The 20,185-nt window shown below is 36.6% G+C and overlaps 2 protein-coding genes across 2 annotated transcripts; both read left to right on the forward strand.

Moving 5' to 3' along the window:
• Positions 1-198: 198 nt before the first annotated feature.
• Positions 199-7,070, forward strand: Exd2 (Exonuclease 3'-5' domain-containing 2). The gene is made up of 10 exons (XM_028303117.1): positions 199-477; positions 692-848; positions 1,036-1,236; positions 2,182-2,420; positions 3,311-3,469; positions 4,255-4,457; positions 4,981-5,146; positions 5,550-5,711; positions 6,161-6,325; positions 6,623-7,070. Exons 1-10 carry the CDS (start codon positions 293-295, stop codon positions 6,699-6,701), a joined length of 1,716 nt encoding a protein of 571 aa, XP_028158918.1. The 5' UTR covers positions 199-292; the 3' UTR covers positions 6,702-7,070.
• A 2,571-nt stretch (positions 7,071-9,641) lies between these two features.
• LOC114351820 (uncharacterized) lies at positions 9,642-20,083 on the forward strand. The gene is made up of 7 exons (XM_028303156.1): positions 9,642-9,794; positions 9,883-10,061; positions 10,196-10,373; positions 11,660-11,817; positions 12,571-12,745; positions 18,774-18,898; positions 19,319-20,083. The coding sequence occupies exons 1-7, from the start codon at positions 9,746-9,748 to the stop codon at positions 19,445-19,447; spliced, it is 993 nt and encodes a 330-aa protein (XP_028158957.1). The 5' UTR covers positions 9,642-9,745; the 3' UTR covers positions 19,448-20,083.
• The last annotated feature ends 102 nt before the right edge of the window (positions 20,084-20,185 follow it).

Below are 20,185 nucleotides of genomic sequence, written 5' to 3' on the forward strand. Positions count from 1 at the left end.
TTCATTTTCCATATTATGGTCATGGCCACAAATATGGCCTTCTTAACTGCGATTAGAATGACAGTCAATGACATTTACGATGAGTCGGTCAAATAAAATTGACACGTGGGATTATTTTGAGTGGATCCCAGCGTGATAAATTATTTTAATATTTTCTTTGATTTCGCACCATTTTGCCATACTCTCTAATCTGTGCATTTTGCACTTTGCAGTAAAACGCACAGAGCACGCACGTAGAAATATTTCAAATGATTTCTTATTGTAATAATTATAATTTTTTTTTCAATAAGTTATGGAGTTTTCAAACTTAAATGTTAATCTAACCTCGGCAGCGGTTTTATTGGGATGTGCTGGTCTAACTTACTGGTTTTATTACAAAAACAAGCTCCGCGATGCATCTAATGCCTTCAAGTACTTGACTATCAAAGTTGTGACTAATGAAACATTGTGCAATGAAGTAATACTTGAATTAAAGAGGTATGTCTATCATTATTTCTTTTGCATTTTTCTTCAAATAAGTTCATAATTTATTCAGGGTTAGACTATACTACATGTGTACAGAATACTTATAAAGGTAAATATTAAATTAATCATACATAATTCAATATTTATCTTAATCTCGATACTTAAAGTAAAACATAAAATTAGTTTCCTCTTAATTTATTTTTATGAATGTTTATTTGATTTTTAGGAGATGCCAGTCTCATCATGCCATAGGTTTTGATTGTGAGTGGGTGACAGAGCATGGCAAGAGAAATCCTGTGGCACTGCTGCAACTGTCTTCATTTGATGGATACTGTGGTTTAATTCGTCTAAATCAACTAAAATATGTACCTGATTCATTAAAGGTATGTTACTATTTACTCTATTAAAATAAATATTGTATAGCTATGAAATTATGTATTTTTTTAAGTTACTTAAAAAATTAAATTTTCTTTTTTAAAATTACAACAATCTGAATTCCTAAAAAGATTTATAAAATTTTTAAGAAAAGCAAAAAAAAAATTATAATTAAACAATCGATTCACATTTCAGGAACTTTTAGAAGACAAGAGTATTTACAAAGTGGGCTTGGCCCCTAGTGACGATGCACGGTACCTCCACCATGACTATGGCGTTGCCACAGAAGGCACTCTGGACTTAAGGCACATAGCCCACCTGGTTGGGCACAAGGTCGGTGGGCTCGGGGCCTTATCCCAGTCCTTACTGGGCGTTGTCTTGGACAAAAGTTGGAGGGTACGTTTCAAGATGCTATAAACTAAAAATAATGTTTAGGGTTTAAATGCAAAACAATAAAAATACGCAGTTTTTATATTTATTTATTTATTATTCATTATTGAGCAATTACATATTTGATCCAAATAGCGTCCTAAATATTGTTTACCTCTAAATTACAATTTAACATCTGATATACGGTGGGCCAAAGGTTCCAGCTATCCCATTTCTGTCTTTTCTCTTGCTCTCATCAAATGGCGATTCTTTGTGATAGAATGAGACGACCTGACCAAAAATGGGTGGCTGGAAATGTGGCCCATAGTACAAACAACTACACATTAAGAAAAACACTGTGGCATCTTAACTTAATCTTAAGTAGTTGTGATAAAGACAACTTTGCAACAAAGATGTGTTTTAGTCTGATTTGCTGTTGTCTGCACTACATGCATGCATGATGCAGTGAATGAATGAAATATCAGTTTGTTAACATCAACTACTGTTATCATCTATTCTAAGTAACAGACCTAATCTACTTACACATATCTTTGTTTCATTATTACTCATTACTTTCATTTCCTACAAGTTTTTGTACACTTATGAGTTTTAAAAAAGGGAAAGATATTTTTTTCAAATATGCCCGCCCGTGACTTCGTACGCGTGGATCCCGATTTACCCCCTTAGGGGTTGAATTTTGCAAAATCCCGTCTTAGTGAGCCTACCTACGTTCTAAAAGAAAACCCCCATGCAAAATTTGAGACTCCTAGCACTTGTAGTTAATGAGATTTCGTGATGTCAATCAGTGACCTTTCGCTTTTCTAAATATAGATTGTACATATAAATATGTAATTATTTTACCCTCAAATAGACTTTGTCTCATAACTTTTAAACCTTATTTTTCTGAGCTAAGGTCCATAAACAAAAACAAAGTTTTTAGTTACTTTTTCTTAACCTAGCTGTTGGTTACAGATTAGATGCAGTGACTGGGAGGCCGAGGATCTCTCCACGAGGCAGGTCCGATACGCGTCGGCCGACGCGCACGTCGCCATCAAGATGTTCGTCCGCCTCGTCAACGATCTGAATAAAAACAACCGTTGGTTGTCAATGAAGAGGAACGGAGAGATTTGGGACAACCTCGACAAGTTCTGCTGGCAGTACTGCGATATACGTTTTAAGACGAATAAGATGGACAGACAAGGGAAAAATGAGTAAGTTTTCGATTCAAAAAACTTGTTTATAAATTGGCGTACGGGCTATGTCCATGCGTAATTCACAGCGTCTCTTTATTTTCGGGTATATTATTTGTTTCTATCACTCATGCTTGCATCTCTTTATGAATGAAAGGGATGGATGGGTCAAAAAATACGAAACACATGTTACCGCCGCTATTAACTTCATGCCAAGTCGCGTATGCATGTTCTTAACTAGCAGACACACTTTATAAGCCCTGTATGTATTTAGCCTTATTATGCATGCACCTAATCTCGTGATAAAGGGAGAAATATCTTTCCTTTATGTATCTCTAGTGTTTATTATTATGATTGTTTTTTAAAATAGAAAGACACGGGTCTTAACGCGACATTAATTTATGGCTGAGTTACATTATGTACTTGACGTTTCGGCTATTATGCTGCAGCCGTGGTCACAAGTAGACTGGCGGCTCGCGGCGTCGTCGTGAGTACAGTCATAAATGTCGCGTTAAGACCCGTGTCTTTCTATTTTAGTTGAAATTGTCGGCCGTTTGGTGTAGTGGTTCAGAACGGACTACTATGCCGAGAGGTCCCGGGTTCGATTCCCGGCCGGGCAGAAATTGAAATGATTAATTTTAATTTCTGTGACGGGTCTGGGTGTGACTATGTATGATATTTATGTATTAAAAAAAAAGTATATAAGTAGTATATCCGTTAAGCTAGCACCCATAACACAAGCATTAAGTTGCTTACTTTGGGGCTAGCTGGCGCTGTGTGAAATTGTCCAAAGATTTATTTATACCGTCGACTGCGTAGCCAGACATATTATGTTGCCTCAGATTGACAGTTTTTATATTCCGCAGTTTAAGGGTTATTATTTATTTATTTAACTTGTTTTCTGTTCACAGCACTAACAAAGTAAAGCAGTTGAAGAAGAAAGATAAAGAGTTGGTTTCGAGCAAGCGGTACCCGCACGCGGTGCGCTCCCGGCCGCTCTACCATAATTGCTTTTTGCAGGCGCCCGATGGCGACCTTCTGTGCACTTGTGACGACAGAAAAGCTATGTGGTAAGGATATTTTGCAAACATTTTGAGAACTGTTAAATAATGTAGTGGTCGCCCCAAGCAAACTTGGCGGCACACTGACGAAGAAAATCGGCAAGACTTGGAGCAAGATCAAACGCGAAGCTCAAGGCCGAACGCGATGGAGGACAGTTGTGGACGCCCTCTGTCCCATCTAGGGGATATAGGACCTTAATGCCCGTTTTCACCATCAATCCCTAATTTTTAAGTGACCCCTATGTAAACAAAATTCCTGTTATTTGTTACCATAGGGGTCACTTAAAAATTAGGGATTGATAATGAAAATGAGCATAAGTCAATTAAGTCAAACAATGTAGTTGAAAGCACATCAGATTTTTGTTGTGAAATACCACTTATTTCAACTACATAAGATCCAGCATTTATAACCCGTTAACTGCGTACCTGGCAGCCGTGACGTCACATCGACGCTCTGGTACGGAGACGGACGAGTCGCATTCCGGCGAGGTGCGCAGTTAACTCGGCCGGGTTGTAGTGTTAACATTTTGCCGAGTGGATATTTCGTTTATTTCTTTTCCACTACATTTTCGTGTTTCTTAGTCCTTAAATACTTAATCTGGTACCTGGATGCAAGCGGCGCAGGACCGGTCTTTGTGGAAATCCTTGGGGGAGGCCTTTGTCCAGCAGTGGACGTCTTTCGGCTGAAACGAACGATCGAACGAAATACTTAATCATTAAAAAAAATTACAGCGAAAGCATTTTTCCTCGCACGTGACACTGTTAAAAATATTCTCCGCTCTTTCCACCCAAAGGTACGTCGAGAAACAGATAGCAGACGTGGTTAAAGACGATCCATTAACCGTCCGCCTTCGCTTCGAACCATCTGGAAGGGCCAATGGCAGCGTGGGCGCATACTACAAGCTCACTAAAGAGAATAAATGCGTCGTGTGCGGCGCTGGTAACATCTACATTCGGAAGAACGTCGTGCCTAGAGAGTATAGGAAGTATTTCCCTGGTGAGTGTAAAGTGAACTAATCTGATGTAAATAGACTTCTTAGGAATAGCCTCCGGCGTAGTGTTTTCACTTCACTCACGGCCCGTTCATGGGCGAAACCGATTGGGTGGGGCAGGGTGGGGAAGTTGCCTAGTCTGAAAATTGTAAGTGATTTTTTATGGAACAAAAACACGAAAACCAATCGGGCAGTATGGAAATCATTGGGGGAGGCCTTTGTTCAGCAGTGGATGTCCTGTAGCTGAAATGATGATGAAAAACGCACAGTAGACTGAAATCGTGTAAAGGTTCGGCCAAATCAACGCGATCACACGCGATCAGCCGGCGTGCAGCGATGGCGATCAATGCATTTAAGTCTGATCGCCATCGCTGCACGCCGGCTGATCGCGTTGGTTTGGCTGAACCTTGAGTGGCAGTTCTGACTATTGCCACGCGCCAAAACATTAATACCTCAATAGGTTCGTGGTGTCACATCCCCAAGAGACTTTTCATGCAGTGTGCAATAAATACTATCTATTTATTCCAGAGGTGATGAAAGAGCACTCCTCCCACGATGTGGTCCCGCTATGCGTGCCCTGCCACCAGCGAAGCAACATCAGCGACCAGGCCGTGCGTGAGCGGTTAGCAGACAAGTGTAGCGCGCCGCTTGACGTCAAGCGGTCCGCTAAGTACGCAGAGGATGTTACCTGCAAGTGAGACTCGACCTTATTTGTAAAGTCATAGGTCTTATAGTTGAATGCAGCACGGCAAAGTCAGCAACTAAGGAAGTTGTCACCTGCGAGACTCGACCTTATTTGTAAAGCGACAGGTCTCATAGTGCAATGTCAGTGATCAGGCCGTGCACGAGCGGTTAGCAGATAAATGCAGGGCACCTCGGCGTCAAGAAAACGGTCAAGTACGCACAGGACCTCATCTGCAAGTGAAATTCGACCTTATTTGTACAGCCATAGGTCTCATATTGCAACTCACAGCGATATACGCAGGGCGCGCCCGTCAGCGTCGCTTGTGAACCATAGACTACTACCACGACAATATTTTTTTAAACTAGGCAAAATACCAATGTCCAAAGACGTGACGTAATGTTTTTTGTTATAGAAAAATTAGATCAGCCGCCCGCGCGTTACTAGTCCAGTCCAAGAAACACGTGTTACCGGAAGATAGACGCAAGAAATTAGAGGCGGTGTTGCTAGAGCACTACAAGGAGCATGAAAAGATCACGGAGGAACTGCTTGCGGAGGCTTCCGAGATCCAAGTTATGTACGTATAAACAATGTAGGCTAGGTTTCAAACGTAAGATTTTGTAATGTAACTCTAACGAAAAATTGTTGTATTGAATCAGCAGGCTAGGATGCACGCCGTGATAAAATCTTATCGATGATTTTAGACCACAAAATGTAAGATCTTATCGCGTAAAATCGATAAAATAGCGCGATAAAAGTTTATCATGGTGCGCATACTAGGTCCACTGATGTATTTTTTACGGTTAGTGTATTATTGTTTTTTTAGATTCGTTGATTTATAGTGGTGATTAAAAATGTCATCCTGTTTTTACCATCAATACCAATTTTTTAAGTGACCCCTATAAAAAGAAAATTCCTGTTATATGTTACCAGACGGGTCACTTAAAAATTGGGGATTGATGGTGAAAACGGGCATCAGTCTCTTGTTCTCAGTTTTAAATGTAATAAAATTCGAAAAATTTATAGGTTCGAAAACTCTGATTACGAGAGCCACGGGCAGAAGGTGGTGGAATATTTCGTGGCGCACGGAGGGCTCTTGCAGCTGGAGCAGATGTGGCGCGAGCACTTCCTGCAGACCATGCGGCCGCAGCACATGCCCGAGCTGTGGTCCGTCAGGCACAACGAGGAAAGGTATACAATAACATTTTAGAGCGCTTTGATTGAGTAAATTCTTAACCCTGTCGTGGCTAAAAAAAAGCAATGAAAACTACGTTGGAACCATAGACAAACAAAATTAAATATGAACAAATAAATCAACCGCCAATTTTTTTTTTAATTTAAAATGTCTTTATTGACGGCTATGCACTTTCGTTTTTTGCCACTATAATAGACGAGTATTGTAATAGGATTTTTTAAAATGAAATACACTCTAAAGCTCAGATCCTAAAACCGAATTTCTTTATAAAATAATATTTTGGTAATTTTCAGATTGCGTATAAGGCTTAGCGAAGGGCGGCTACCTAAAGAAGATATGAAATTGATCGGAATCACGGGCTGGCTGACGTGATTTGATTTATTAATATTATTTGTGTATTTTTTAAATAAATAGTTATGTCTTTATGAACAATTCGAATGAAATGAAAATCTTTTACATTATGATCAGCAAAAAATATGAAAAGTACCTAATATTTTATTTTTCAACATGACTGTTTAACTGCATTTTGTGATCAAGACTGTATCAATGAAAACTATTTTTTTACTGTCGAGAACGATACGTATTTTAATTTTTAAAGGGTAAAACTCCCTTAGGCAAAGTGTAAATGTAAATCTCATGTCTTGTTAATAATTATTGTACATATCTAAAATAGAACTAGTGGCCTGTGTTGACTGTACTGTAATATTCTTTGACTAAATAAAATATTAGTTTACATCTCAATGTGTGATCTATAATTTATTTCTCCCTAATGATATTCTTGTGGCGGAGTTTTGTAGGTTTGTTGTCATGAGATTAATTTATGATTAAAACTAAGGAATCAGAATCAGAATTTTATTTGCGTAAAAACATGGTAGGTATACAGGGTGTCCCGTAATGTAACGTCAAGCCGGAACTGGGTGTTGAGGCAAGTTGTGCTGGTTATCAGAAAAATAAAAAAAAAATCTATGTGGCATATTTTAAAAATAATAGGCATTTAAAAAAAATCCAAAAATTCTACTCCAGGTGACGGTCCTTTTGCTCGTGTTGCCACAAATCTTCACTTTTTCCAAATTTTTTTTTTGTTATGTAACCCTGAATAATGGTTCTCTAAATTGTTATCAAAATCACTCACTGGCTGCTGCGATACAGGCCGCGAGCCTAGTGCAGGAGCCGCTGTTAAACTCAAATTATGTAACAATTTTAGCGCAATAAAGTTTATTTATTTATTATTATTATTTATTATTTAATTACAAAACTAGCTGCTCCAGCTTGGATGAAAAAAATACATTATTCCCAAAAAATTTTTCAAAATAAAAATTTTGCCTAGTTTAAACTGACTGTACTGAAAAAAAAAAATGTACTACGCGAGTGTGGCAAGTGACGTCATAATTTGGCGCATTTAGTAAGGATTCCAAAATGGTATAACACTTGGTAAATTTTTGCTGTAATTGTCGACAATTTTTGGTTTTTTGGAAATAGTCCCGTTTTTAACTTTATCTACCTTGGTTAAAAATTATTATTCTAATGTGCCCAAAATTCAAGTTTCTGTGACTGACTACCGTACAGTCAGTCACAGAAACTTTTGTCACCATGGCAGTAATAATAATTAGTAGTTGACATACTGTGACAAAAGTCACCCGTGCGCGCGCGCCTTTACTACCTGCTCTGCCTGCACTTGTACTTTACAGGTAACAGGGATAATAAGGATATGAAGTTTCGGTTATGGATACGGTTACGGATATTAGAATCATATTATACCGGTTTCGGTTACGGTCACGGATATGAAATCATTTCAGATTATCCGAAAGTCTCGGATAATTTCGGTTACGGAATTATTAGAATTTCAAAAATGTAGGTATAATACAAATAGCAAGATGCTGCGTGAGCGTGACCCACATAGCTACTTTATGTACCAACTAAGACGACACCTATGTATGATAAAGGTAAAACAGGCTGGCATATTAGATGGTGCCAGCGAATGCCAGACAAGTTGGTAACAAATATTAAGATTTAAGGTACAATTCCAAGACGGGCCGCAGACCGCAAACTGCAACCGCAAACTGCAAAACTATGAAATCGGCAGCGCGGCATTGCAGCTGCGGCGTGTATACTGCAGATTTCATAGAGTTTTGCAGTTTGGCCTTTATCCGAAACTATCCGTAACTTTTGAATCAGTTTCGGTTACGGTTATGGACATTTTTTTATTTCGGATATCCGATAGTTTCGGTTACGGTTACGGATATCCATAACATCCCTGCTTGGTAAGATGGCCCTCTCCGTCCCGCTCATACCTTTTAAAATGGCTTCTCCACCTCACTTAAGCCAGAAACTTGAATTTTGGGCACATTAGAATAATATTTTTAACCAAGGTAGATAAAGTTAAAAACGGGATTATTTCCAATAAACAAAAATTGTCGACAATTACAGCAAGATTTTACAAAGTGTTATACCATTTTGGAATCCTTACTAAATGCGCCAAATTATGACGTCACTTGCCACACTCGCGTAGTACAATTTTTTTTCAGTACAGTCAGTTTAAACTAGGCAAAATTTTTATTTTGATATTTTTTTTGGGAATAATGTATTTTTTTCATCCAAGTTGGAGCAGCTGGTTTTGTAATTTTGATAACAATTTAGAGAAGCATTATTCAGGGTTACATAACAAAAAAAAAAATTTGGTAAAAGTGAAGATTTGTGGCAACACAAGTAAAAGGACCGTCACCTGCAGTAGAATTTTTTGATTTTTTTTAAATGCCTATTATTTTTAAAATATGCCACATAGATTTTTTTAAATATTTTTCTGATAACCAGCACAACTTGCCTCAACACCCAGTTCCGGCTTGACGTTACATTACGGGACACCCTGTATAAAGATGTTACAGAATTCAGTAGTGCACATGTTTCGCCATTACATTTTTTTTTTATGCATAACAAGGCAGGTATTTGACCACAATCGCACCTGATGTTAAATGGGATGCAGTCTAGGATGCATGCAAAATTACATTTCAGTCAGTTAATAAATTATAATAAGATTAAAAATGGAGTCTAAAGTTACGAGCAATACTATACCAACGATACTTTATGCAACGGTTAGTGAGGTTGTATGTAACAGACATAAAACTTCCTCAGTAAAAACTACATTACTGATGAACCGGCTACATAACACGGAAAGATAAAGTACTCCTAGTCGTCTCCACAATTTTATTGCTCGAAGCTCATCCAGTATTTATGGCTTAAAATCCTTTGGATCTATCTTTAACCATAGAGTCACATAGGCTTAAGAAAAAGTAAAATGTCAATTTCAAAATTGGAGTTGTTTATCAACGGATGCAATTTTGCGAAATTACGAATGAATAAAATAATAAAAACTATCATTGTTTATCGTGATTAAAGAAAATAAATCCCTTTTTATTATCATGACGAATACAAAGCAATTGAAGATTACCAATATATTTCGCAGGGGAGGTAAGAATGCAATGTTGTTTTCATGCCAACTATTTCTTCATAACATACCTAGTTCATTTCAGTAAGAATTCGTTTATTTTGCTTTAAGCTTCTGCAAAAATCCCTGAAGACTGTGACGAAGTTCAGGAGGAAATACAGCAACTGGAACAGAAGCTAAAAGAAAAGCAGGATGAGCTCTTTCAACTCCAAAGAAACCGTTTGAGGAACAGTTGTAAAAACAAAATTTCACCACCTAAGAATAAACCTGACCCGTTTATTAGACCGCAAGTAAGTAATTAATACATAAATATTAAAATAATTTAGTACATAACATACCTATATCGAATGCAATGCATATTGTTTATAGTTTGTACAAGTTGTTGTAAAAACAAACTTCTGATCGTAACTTCTTGTATATCTAGAAAATTGTCCTGCATAACTCAGTGGAGAACCTGAAAAGGAACCTGGAGCTTATATCAATGTTGTCTGGAACGGAGGTACAATCATATGTTGCAAACGACCACTGCTGTATTGTGTACCATATGCAGCACGATTCACAGTTCATTATCAAACATGGATTAAAGATTGATATGCAGTCAGGTAAGGGGCTAATGTAACGTAATAAATAGTTAAATTTAATTATTAGAAAGGAGGAACATTATTATGCTACAATATTGTGGTGATTGCCTTGCAGTCAACTGCCAATTTGTGATGTTTATTCCATTTTTGTTACAGGCCGATTTTATTATTTTAATGTGATCAACGTAAAAACTAACTAACTCTTATCTATCTAGAGATGATTGATTTATGTTAAAATTCTTTTTTTTTTTTTTTTTTTTTTTTTTTTTTTTTTTTTTGTAGTTTGTGTCTCTCGTTGGAGTTAGATTTGAGAGGTAGCGCTGAATATTATCATTTTCTAGGGTGCTGATAAGGGCCTTGAGTTCATTTGAGAAACGATTGAATGCGGCTTTATCACTTGGATATCCTGTAGTATGCCAGACTTTTCTCAAACGACGACGTTCTTGTATTTTCTCTTTAATATCCTTTGGATACGAGTTATGTTTTAGAGGTTGTCCTTTACCTGTCCCTTTTGGAGTTGCAGAATTGGCAGCATTGTGGACAGTTATATTAAATTGCTCCAGCTGTCTTTCTAGTTCTTCTATTGTGTTAATTTTGGTCTTTAGTTCTGTCTCTGTCGTGATTATATTTCTGTAGCTTGTCCAGTCTGTAGTGTTCAAGTTGTATATTCTTAGGGGCGGAGCCACCAGGTTAACTGTTGTAGCAACATTCAGTATGACGGGTGTGTGGTCAGATGTGAGATCCATTCTTGGTTCTATGTTTAAGTAGTTACTATCTATGTTTTTAACTATAAAAAAGTCCAATAGGTCTGGGATTCTTTGTCTGTCGGTAGGCCAATAGGTAGGTTCACCGCCAGAAAAACATTCCAACTTCATCTCTTCTGTGGCTTTACAAAGTTGTCTTCCTCTAGTACTGGTCAACCTAGATCCCCAATTCAAATGTTTAGAATTCCAGTCGCCAGCACATATGAATCTGTTACCAAGTGTAGAAAAGTATTCCTTAAAGTCGTTGGCAGATATTGTATGTTTTGGAGGACAATACACAGCGGAGAATACCGTTTCTAGTTTGTTGTCTGCAAGTTTAATAGATGTTGCTTGTATTTTTTCCGTTCGGTATTCCTCTATAGGGAAATGTTTAATGTTGCTTTTAACAATTACGGCTGTTCCTCCATGGCTGTTCCCAGTTGGGTGATTGGTTGTGTACACTGTATAATTATTAAAGTTTATGTGTGTCTTCGGTGTGAATCTTGTTTCAGATATTAGTGCTATATCAATGTTAAAATTCTAATAAAATTATTTTACTCTCAGGTGTTAATGAAATTTCAAAATCTTCACTGCCACTTGGGTTCAACCTGAGTGCTGTGATGGAAGGATTCGACAATGTGATGATGCCGGACTGCCTCAGTGCTATCAGGAAGGCATTAGTAGCATACTACGACAGGCTGGAGCAGTATGAAGCACTGAAGGTTTGTTTCATTTTAAGCTTAATACCTACATCAGCGTTGCCAGTTTTTTTTTTTCGCCAAGTCGGGACTTTGGTACTTTTTGAGTGAAAATAGCGGGATTCTTCCGTCAGAAGCGGGACATAGTAAAAAAACGTATATAATCAAAGGTTTTCAAATATTTATCCTTTTATTTGACTTAAAATTACGTTTACTTGACAATAGATAGCAAAAGTAGCCATAGAAAATGTATTTTAACAAAAAAAAATATTTTAAATCAGATTTACTCTATCGTTAAATTCGTCTTTAGAATAAAAAAAGAAAAAAAAAACAAAAATCGAAATAAAAAAAATATTCTTTAGAATAATATGGAGTTACAAACAATAGTCTGATGAAGTGAGTGTCTCTCTCCGAAAAGCGGGACAGAGCCTGTCCCGCGCGGGACATTTAAATTTGATTTAAAAATCGGGACGTCCCGCCAAAATCGGGACGTCTGGCAACGCTGACCTACATAGTAAATAGTTGTCTAGGCATATAATGTTTTTGTGATTTGGCCAAGATAATTGAATTTTGCACTAGTTTTCTTAACATTTCTTTTGTGGTACCATAATTTGCACTGAACTTAGCTGCAAAAAGCAGTGTATTGTAGAGTAATCCCATCCATCTTATCAATATGTGTATGAGAATCTTGAAGAAAGTGATAAAATTCTTGTCCGTTTTGATAGGTTTATTTTGTAACATAGTTAATAAATGAACTTCCCATCTTTTCACTTCTAGAAACTTCTGAACGTCGAGGCGACACTATTCAAAGTGATTGACGGTTCTCACATAGAGGTGTCATTCACCGCTCACAGTGATATGGAGCCAGAAGATGAGCAGATCCACATAGTTCTTATGCTGGACTACAGAGTATATGACATTAGACCGAAGACTATTACTTTTAAAGAAATGGGTGAGTCTTGAAAACCACATTTGTGCAATATTTTTTAACATTTTTCTGAACTTAGCCTTATACTGACTGAAGTTGATAAATAACTTTTGCTTTCAAATTATACCTGTGGACATTGAAGNCACCGTTTCTAGTTTGTTGTCTGCAAGTTTAATAGATGTTGCTTGTATTTTTTCCGTTCGGTATTCCTCTATAGGGAAGTGTTTAATGTTGCTTTTAACAATTACGGCTGTTCCTCCATGGCTGTTCCCAGTTGGGTGATTGGTTGTGTACACTGTATAATTATTAAAGTTTATGTGTGTCTTCGATGTGAATCTTGTTTCAGATATTAGTGCTATATCAATCATCTCTGTTCTGAGAAACGTTTCTAATTCTTGACGTCGTTCCGTCAAGCCGTTGGCGTTCCAAGTTACTACTTGGAGGTTTCGGGTCATTTTTTAACTAGGCTGCTGAATAGCTGGACCATGCGGTCCATCATTTTGTCCATGATTTTTTCCATCATTGTCATCATTGAATGTTGAAGTTTTTCAAACATTATGTCCATTAAGTCAGTAGGGTCTCCCAAATCATTCTGTTTATCTTGTTGAGTGTGTTGTTTTTTGGTTTTCGTTGCTTCTGAATAAGTCTTAATTAAGTTTCGTTTACTTGTACGGTTAGGATTAGAAACCGGGTGGGGATCCGGGTTTTTGATCTCTATATTTTTGGGCATTGGTTTTTCTTTTGACTTAGAGTCCAATTTAAGTAGTTACAACAATGAAAATAGATGTTTTAGTTCAGCCAAAAATCAATAAAATTTGAAACAAGCCAGTGTCAGTGATTAAAATGCCAGATGTAATTTTCATCAGAGTTCAGTTTGGTAACCAAATAAGATACTACTAAGGCTGAGTTGCACCACCTAACTTTGACCGTAACTATAACGATGATAACCAGTGCTTTTTGTATGGAGTTTGACAGATTGTGACGTTTGTCAAAGTTAAAATAAGATGGTACAACCCAGCTTAAGTATTTTACATGTGTGGGCAGCTAATATAGTATTGAGATTCAACTGTATTATATTATTCAGAGATTATTATGTAAATAAATAATAACGCATATTATACAGGACTACACGTAATGAAAATGTTGTTATCTATAATTAGATCATATTACAGATGATATTGATACATAACTTATGACCTCCATATAAATAGAGATAACACATGTTTTTCTAAAACCAAGCATAATTCATTAGAATATTTCTAAATACTAACAAGCAACAGTTGTTTATAACTCGTAATTAGCCGATGGTTCATTTATTATGACCTCAAATTCAGCACCGACGGCAAAATATGCACCAACTGTACTTACCAATACGAAGTCTTCCCATAAACTCTTACGAAACTTGAGAAAAACACATAGCTAACTCCGCCAAGTTACGCAAGCCACACAAATGCACTTTTTCCCAAGTAACCCGGAATGATACGAACAATGGTATCTAAATTTTATGCGAAACACTTTCACATTGGGACAATCCGCAATACCATACACTGTGTAGGTGGCTAGGCTACCTACACAAAACAATAAACAGTTATTTATGCCGATCAGGACGTCATCATAACGAAACCACGCATATTTTCAACTTCAAACTACTTGAGCCATAATAAATTGTATAATTACTACGGTAAAACACTTATGAATAACTGTAAAGTAACTTTTTAAGACATTCAGAAAACTTTGAAACTTTACAGCAGAAATGTCGACGACTTTGCTTCTCAACTTGAATGACTGTCAGAAAGAGATAGAATTAGCACGCTGCGGGTCGCATACAAATTCGTTTTTGTAGCACATTTATTCTTAAATAAATTTTACCTTTACATCGTTGGCGATAAAGTTTAAAATTAAATGACTTATAGTAGAGATGGGCTGAAGTGACATTTAAGCAGAATTACAGTGTTGCAAGACTTAAAATTTATTAAATTAGAAAGGAGAAAAGAAGTTTCCGAAGTAAATAATTAATTAAAAAGGGTGGTCGTTTTTATTATTGCTTGAATTTGAAATAAAGAAGGGTTTTTTCTGATTTATTTTATTGATTTTCATCTCAAATTTTTGAAAGATACATAATAATAGTGTATTACCGAGAGTCAAGAATAAAGAACCGAGCCAACTTTAGAATAAATGTTTTATACCTTTTTGTATTTTTTACATGTACCTAATTTTTTTTTAATAACACATTTACAAAATACTTTATACAGGGTGGAATTTCGTAATGCCACCTGGAGGGAAAGTACTTTTAATACTGTAGATAGAATATTCAAAGAAAATATTCCTTTATTTTTTCATATTTTTTTTATGAGAAATAGAACTGCATTCAAAGTTTTTTTTAAATTTGCTTGCCTGCCACACCCGGGAATCGAATCAAATAAAATTTGTTAAAAATTACAATTGTATTTTTATTGCATCTATCGTTCTAAGTAGGTATAAGGATGAATTTAATTTCTCTAACAAACTTGATAAATCAATTTTAATTTTATTATTTGCCAAAAATTCGGAAATCTTTGAATGCTTTCTTTGAGTATTTGATATCTACAATATAAAGAATGAGTGCTTTCCCGCTAAATGGCATTACAAAATTCCACTATGTTTAAGTATGACGTATGTAAGTAAGTAAGTACCCACAATATGGAGCCATGCCACTTTTTCATTGTTTGGTACCTAACAACGAAAAAATAATATATTTTTGGGGTAATTCAATTATTTAAACAGCAACTCCAAGGGAGTTTTGCGTTTGGTTATTGCATTGCATTATAACTATGTACGTAATGTAATGTAACTCCTCCATTAACGAAACGGTTTTTATGACAAGTGCTTTTTTCCCCGATAGCTTTGGATTGGGGAAATTAGCCACATGAATTATTGAATAAGAAAAAATAAAAATGTAAAAAATCTGTACCTATTGAGAAAGACATATTTATTTTGTAAGATTGTAAGCGGTACAATTAGTGTCATCATGCTATATTATATCTAAGGTCATCATTCAGAGAGACCATGTTAGCTGAAACGACTGAAATGGGGATGTTGCCTGGGTCAAAAAGCAAGAGTTTTAATTAGTCCGTCCGTTAACTTATCAAAAAATACTCTACACGTATTTTTCACTTTTTCAAACTAATGAAAATTTAAAGAGATAAAGCGCCCCAAAGTTCATAAGAAGAGGCCCGTGACGTCAACGCTTGCTTAAAAATGCCGCACGCTTAGTTACGCTTAGTTAGGTTTTATTAATCTAAGGCCGCACGTTGTGACGTCGTGCACAACTTCAACGCACCATAACTATGTAATTATTTGTTAGATTGACAAATAAAAATATATGTGTCCAATATTTTTTGATATTAAACATTACGGACTAAAAAAATTTTTTTAGGCAACTAGAAAAAACCGGCCAAGTGCGAGTCGGACTCGCGCACCGAGGGTTCCGTACAAACCTGCAAGGTTTACAAAGTTCGTTCATTACGACAATCGAGTCATAACTATGGTATTTTTATTGCAAAATGAAATTCATAACATTACAATGGGGAAAGTAACTACTTAAAAGGAGAATGCCCAAAAGTGGTATCGCTCGAAATCTAATTGTACATTGAGGGTAGGTACCACACCGTAAATTCCTTTCTTCATTTGTAATGATTTGCGAAAGTAGTAAGAAATTGTAAAACCTCCGGAATAAAATCCGATTTTAATAAAAAGTATTGTAACAATGAGCTGCAATCAGCAACACCTATCACCGAGCAACGACACTACGTAGTTCGCACGGTTGTCAATAGATGGCGCTGTTCGTAGTTAGCTCGCGGTATCATTTGATTTTTTCCTGTCCTTAACCCATTAACGCCCTCTGTACACACGTGTGTACACTTCTATAAACTTTATTTCTGAACGCAACTTCTAATGTTAAGTCAAATTACTTGATAAAACCTAATCTAGATGTCGATACAAGGTAATAAATATAAAAAAGTTGGAGGGTGGTGCAAAAATAAATGTCTAATTAACATTTTTTTCCGACCTTTTCTCAAAGTGACTGGCGCCGGTTGTGAAATAATACTAATATAATATATTTTAGCTATAATTTGATTCAATTCTACGTTTCAAGGTAAGTTTACATTGTAAATTATTATTATAAGCTAAAAAAATAATAAATATATACATATAACATACCAAAAATTGTTCAAGAATGTTGGTGTACACGCTTGTGTACAGTGGGTGAATGTATACTAAGAAAAAAATTTTTTTCAAGACCTGGTTGATAATTGAAGATGACGATACGGAGCTCAAATTGATCATCGTACCACCTGATCCTGCTGTTGTTAGTGATGAAGAAGAAGGTGCATAAGATGATTTGACTTCCTCGGTACTTTGAGATATACCAGGTACTATCGAGCTATTACGCCACCAACCTTCAGATGAAGAGCCGGAGTGGGTCAGTAGCGATGAAGAAACTCTTTCAAGCCTTGGTCCGGCTCAAAAACGTGCTCGTAACGAAGTTGCTGAAAATCCTACTTGGAGAAAAATATCACCCATTTTTTTCTACTGCTCATAAAATCACTAGCTCAAATGCATGGCGCTAATATTATGTACTTACCGTGTAAACCAAAAACACAACGTACTTAGATCAATTGGCTTTTAGGCGATCTATTGCCAGATCGTATTTACCCAATAATAAACGAAGACGCGGCCATCATCGTCAACATCATATTTCGATGGCTCCTACGTATAAGGGCGAAACTGCCGCTTACGCCTTTTTCCAATTATTTAAGCAATGATTTCACTTTGCTCTAATCTATAACATCAGTAAGAAAAAATTTTTTTTTTCCATTAGATACAAAATAAAATTTTAGGCAAANGTCCATCTTGAGATTTTAGAAAAATTCCCACTCGTCACGGTAGGAACAAAGCTAGGGATGACCCACGCCTTCACTCCAGAACCAATAAAATAACTGAAAGTCAGAAACTTTCAGTTATTTTATTGTCTCTATTGTTAACTATCTCAGTGGTTGAGTACACGTACTAGGGCACTATTTAAGTTGTGAGCCTCGACAACATAACGTGTTGTTAGACGACATCTGATACTTTTAATGAAAAGTTTGACATTTTTGACTACAACCTTATTTAAAACTTTTTATCATTTGAGCGTGTTTTGTATTATTAACATTGAATTGAAAATTATCTTGACTACAAAAACATGGAATTGACTTGCGGAAATTTTCGCGAGAAGATTTATTATGACTTTCGACGTGGTTAATCAATACAAAACTGAAGCGGTCAGCTAAATTTCACTTTTGGTGATAAAGATCTGTCTTTTACCATTGTAAAACGCTAGTTTAAGAAGTATGATATTGTATGTCATTGGCTCACCAGTGAACTTTGCGAAAGTCGTCCAAAATGACTAATAGTGGCGGAAAACATTGATGTTGTCAGAAAAATGGAAGAGAAACCTCGTCATGTGATATATCGTAGGATTGAGATAATCCTAGGCATTAATTCCACTAGCAGTAATAAAATATTGTATGACCATATTATGGTTAATACGTTTTTTTCTCGCTGGATGTCACAAAATTTTTCAAACGCTCAATAGGACGCTTGTGTCGTTTAGTCCTTGGAAATGTTTAATAAATACGTTTAAAAAGCTTTAAAAGCCGTTTTTAAAATTGTGACAGTTGACGAATTATGAATCTATGCATAATGATCCTGAAAATAAACAGCTATCGACTGTGGAGGTGTTTTAAGATGAACCAATTCCAACAAAAGTCCCATGCGCTCGGAACACTTTGGTTCTGTTCCTAACCTCCTCAATTGAATTTCGGTCCGTGGACCTATTTACGTGCCAGAAACAGTCTAGTTGACATGTCTTCTCTAGTACGTAGTACATTATAACTCAATGCCTGTGGATTATTGTTTTAAAATTGAAAAGTAAATAAAACATTGTCAATAAAGTCATTGGATTTTTGTAATTAACCCTGTTTATTTTTAGAAACACAAATTGTATAATCTTATTAAAAATTTTCAACAGACCTTCCTGAGGGCGCGGTTGAGGCTCTGAGGGAACAGTGCACGATATTCAAAAAGAAGCCGCTTCGGAAAGCATTCAAGGAAGCCTTCATCACTGGCATCGGACCATACAAATTGACTCAACAGGTGGGTTATTGCTGAAACAAGTGCTAACTAAACAAATCAAAAATTTTAGTTCTTAACTGATCAAGAGTTAAGCCAAGCTTAGTTACAGATTGGAAAGTGGAAGTAAAAATACAATCCGAGCTAATCTACAGTAATTCTTTTTTTTTACCCACCATGGGGAAGTTTTTGGCTTGCATCTCACATAGCAGGAAGTGACGATCCAGTGGCAGATAGAAGCTAGCTTCACTTCAAAAAATCTTAAACTCATTTTGCTCTTAGGGTGTTTGTTGACGAGCCGATTTCTATACGGACAGAAACCAGCTCGTCAACACACGCCCTTGTCTGCAGCTGGATACTTGTTGTTGTTTCATAGGTATAAATTTCACCAGTTTTACCAAATAAGCTTGAGAAAGTATTCATAAGCTCTTTTTCTGTTACCAGATCGGCCCCAGGCCTTCGGAGCGGCCGCAGCGTCGGCGCCCGCGCCCTCACAACAAACACTACCATAACGACGACACCTTCCACCCCGAAGACTGTTCCGACCAGAGCGACTATGCTAGCGACAACTGATATACGAAATAGCCTATGTTTTTTGAGAGTTAATCAACATACAAAAAACACATGGATATGTTGATAAAGCAGATGGAAATTGATATTACTCAGTGGAATTTAATGTTGCAGTGCAACTTTTAGTGAGAAGACACACGCTGCGGTGCGGCGCCGCACTGCAAACTTTTTACCGCATCGCTGTACACGTCATGTGATATTATGCGCCGCCGCAATACGGCACCGTCTCGCTCAATCGAAGTGCGGTGTGCATGCGGTGCGGCGCCGGAACGCACCGTCAGGCATATCATTGATTTTTATATGCAGGACGCCGCAGCGACACCGCTCCGGCGCCGCGCCGCGACCGCACCGCACCGTGTGGCTTCTCCCTTACGTGTATGTGCAGTGTATAAAGTGAAAACAGTCTTGTGATGAAGTTAAGTGAAGTGTAATTTGTTTGGTTACAAACTACTGAAATGGTGTGGTTAGAAAAAGACATTGCGTGTATTACATATTAAACTTTATTTAAAATAAAAATAGAAAAGAATTTATACAACTTTTTATTGTTTACAATTATCAACTTTAGGTCTTGCCTCATTGATTACTACTTTTGAACTAGCAAAACTGAAATATTTATTTTACACAATGTATTAAATCTTACTAAACACACTAATAAATTATGTTCATGTTCGTTTAATTCGCATATTTAACCAATTTTGCTAGTTCAAAAATAAGATAACACTGAAATGTAATAACATTTAC

The sequence above is a fragment of the Ostrinia furnacalis genome, unplaced genomic scaffold (genome assembly GCF_004193835.3).
Source record: "Ostrinia furnacalis isolate ACB-3 unplaced genomic scaffold, ASM419383v2 OfSCF1198, whole genome shotgun sequence".
Taxonomy (NCBI): Eukaryota; Metazoa; Arthropoda; class Insecta; order Lepidoptera; family Crambidae; genus Ostrinia; species Ostrinia furnacalis.

Excerpts from the sequence above, each read along its gene's own strand:
- LOC114351820 (XM_028303156.1), top strand. The coding sequence starts at position 9,746 with ATGACGAATACAAAGCAATTGAAGATTACCAATATATTTCGCAGGGGA. Across the intron at positions 9,795-9,882 it reads CAATATATTTCGCAGGGGAG|CTTCTGCAAAAATCCCTGAA; the intron begins GTAAGAATGCAA and ends TTTTGCTTTAAG. Across the intron at positions 10,062-10,195 it reads ACCCGTTTATTAGACCGCAA|AAAATTGTCCTGCATAACTC; the intron begins GTAAGTAATTAA and ends TTGTATATCTAG.
- Exd2 (XM_028303117.1), top strand. The coding sequence starts at position 293 with ATGGAGTTTTCAAACTTAAATGTTAATCTAACCTCGGCAGCGGTTTTA. Across the intron at positions 3,470-4,254 it reads GACGACAGAAAAGCTATGTG|GTACGTCGAGAAACAGATAG; the intron begins GTAAGGATATTT and ends TTCCACCCAAAG. Across the intron at positions 4,458-4,980 it reads GTATAGGAAGTATTTCCCTG|AGGTGATGAAAGAGCACTCC; the intron begins GTGAGTGTAAAG and ends TATTTATTCCAG.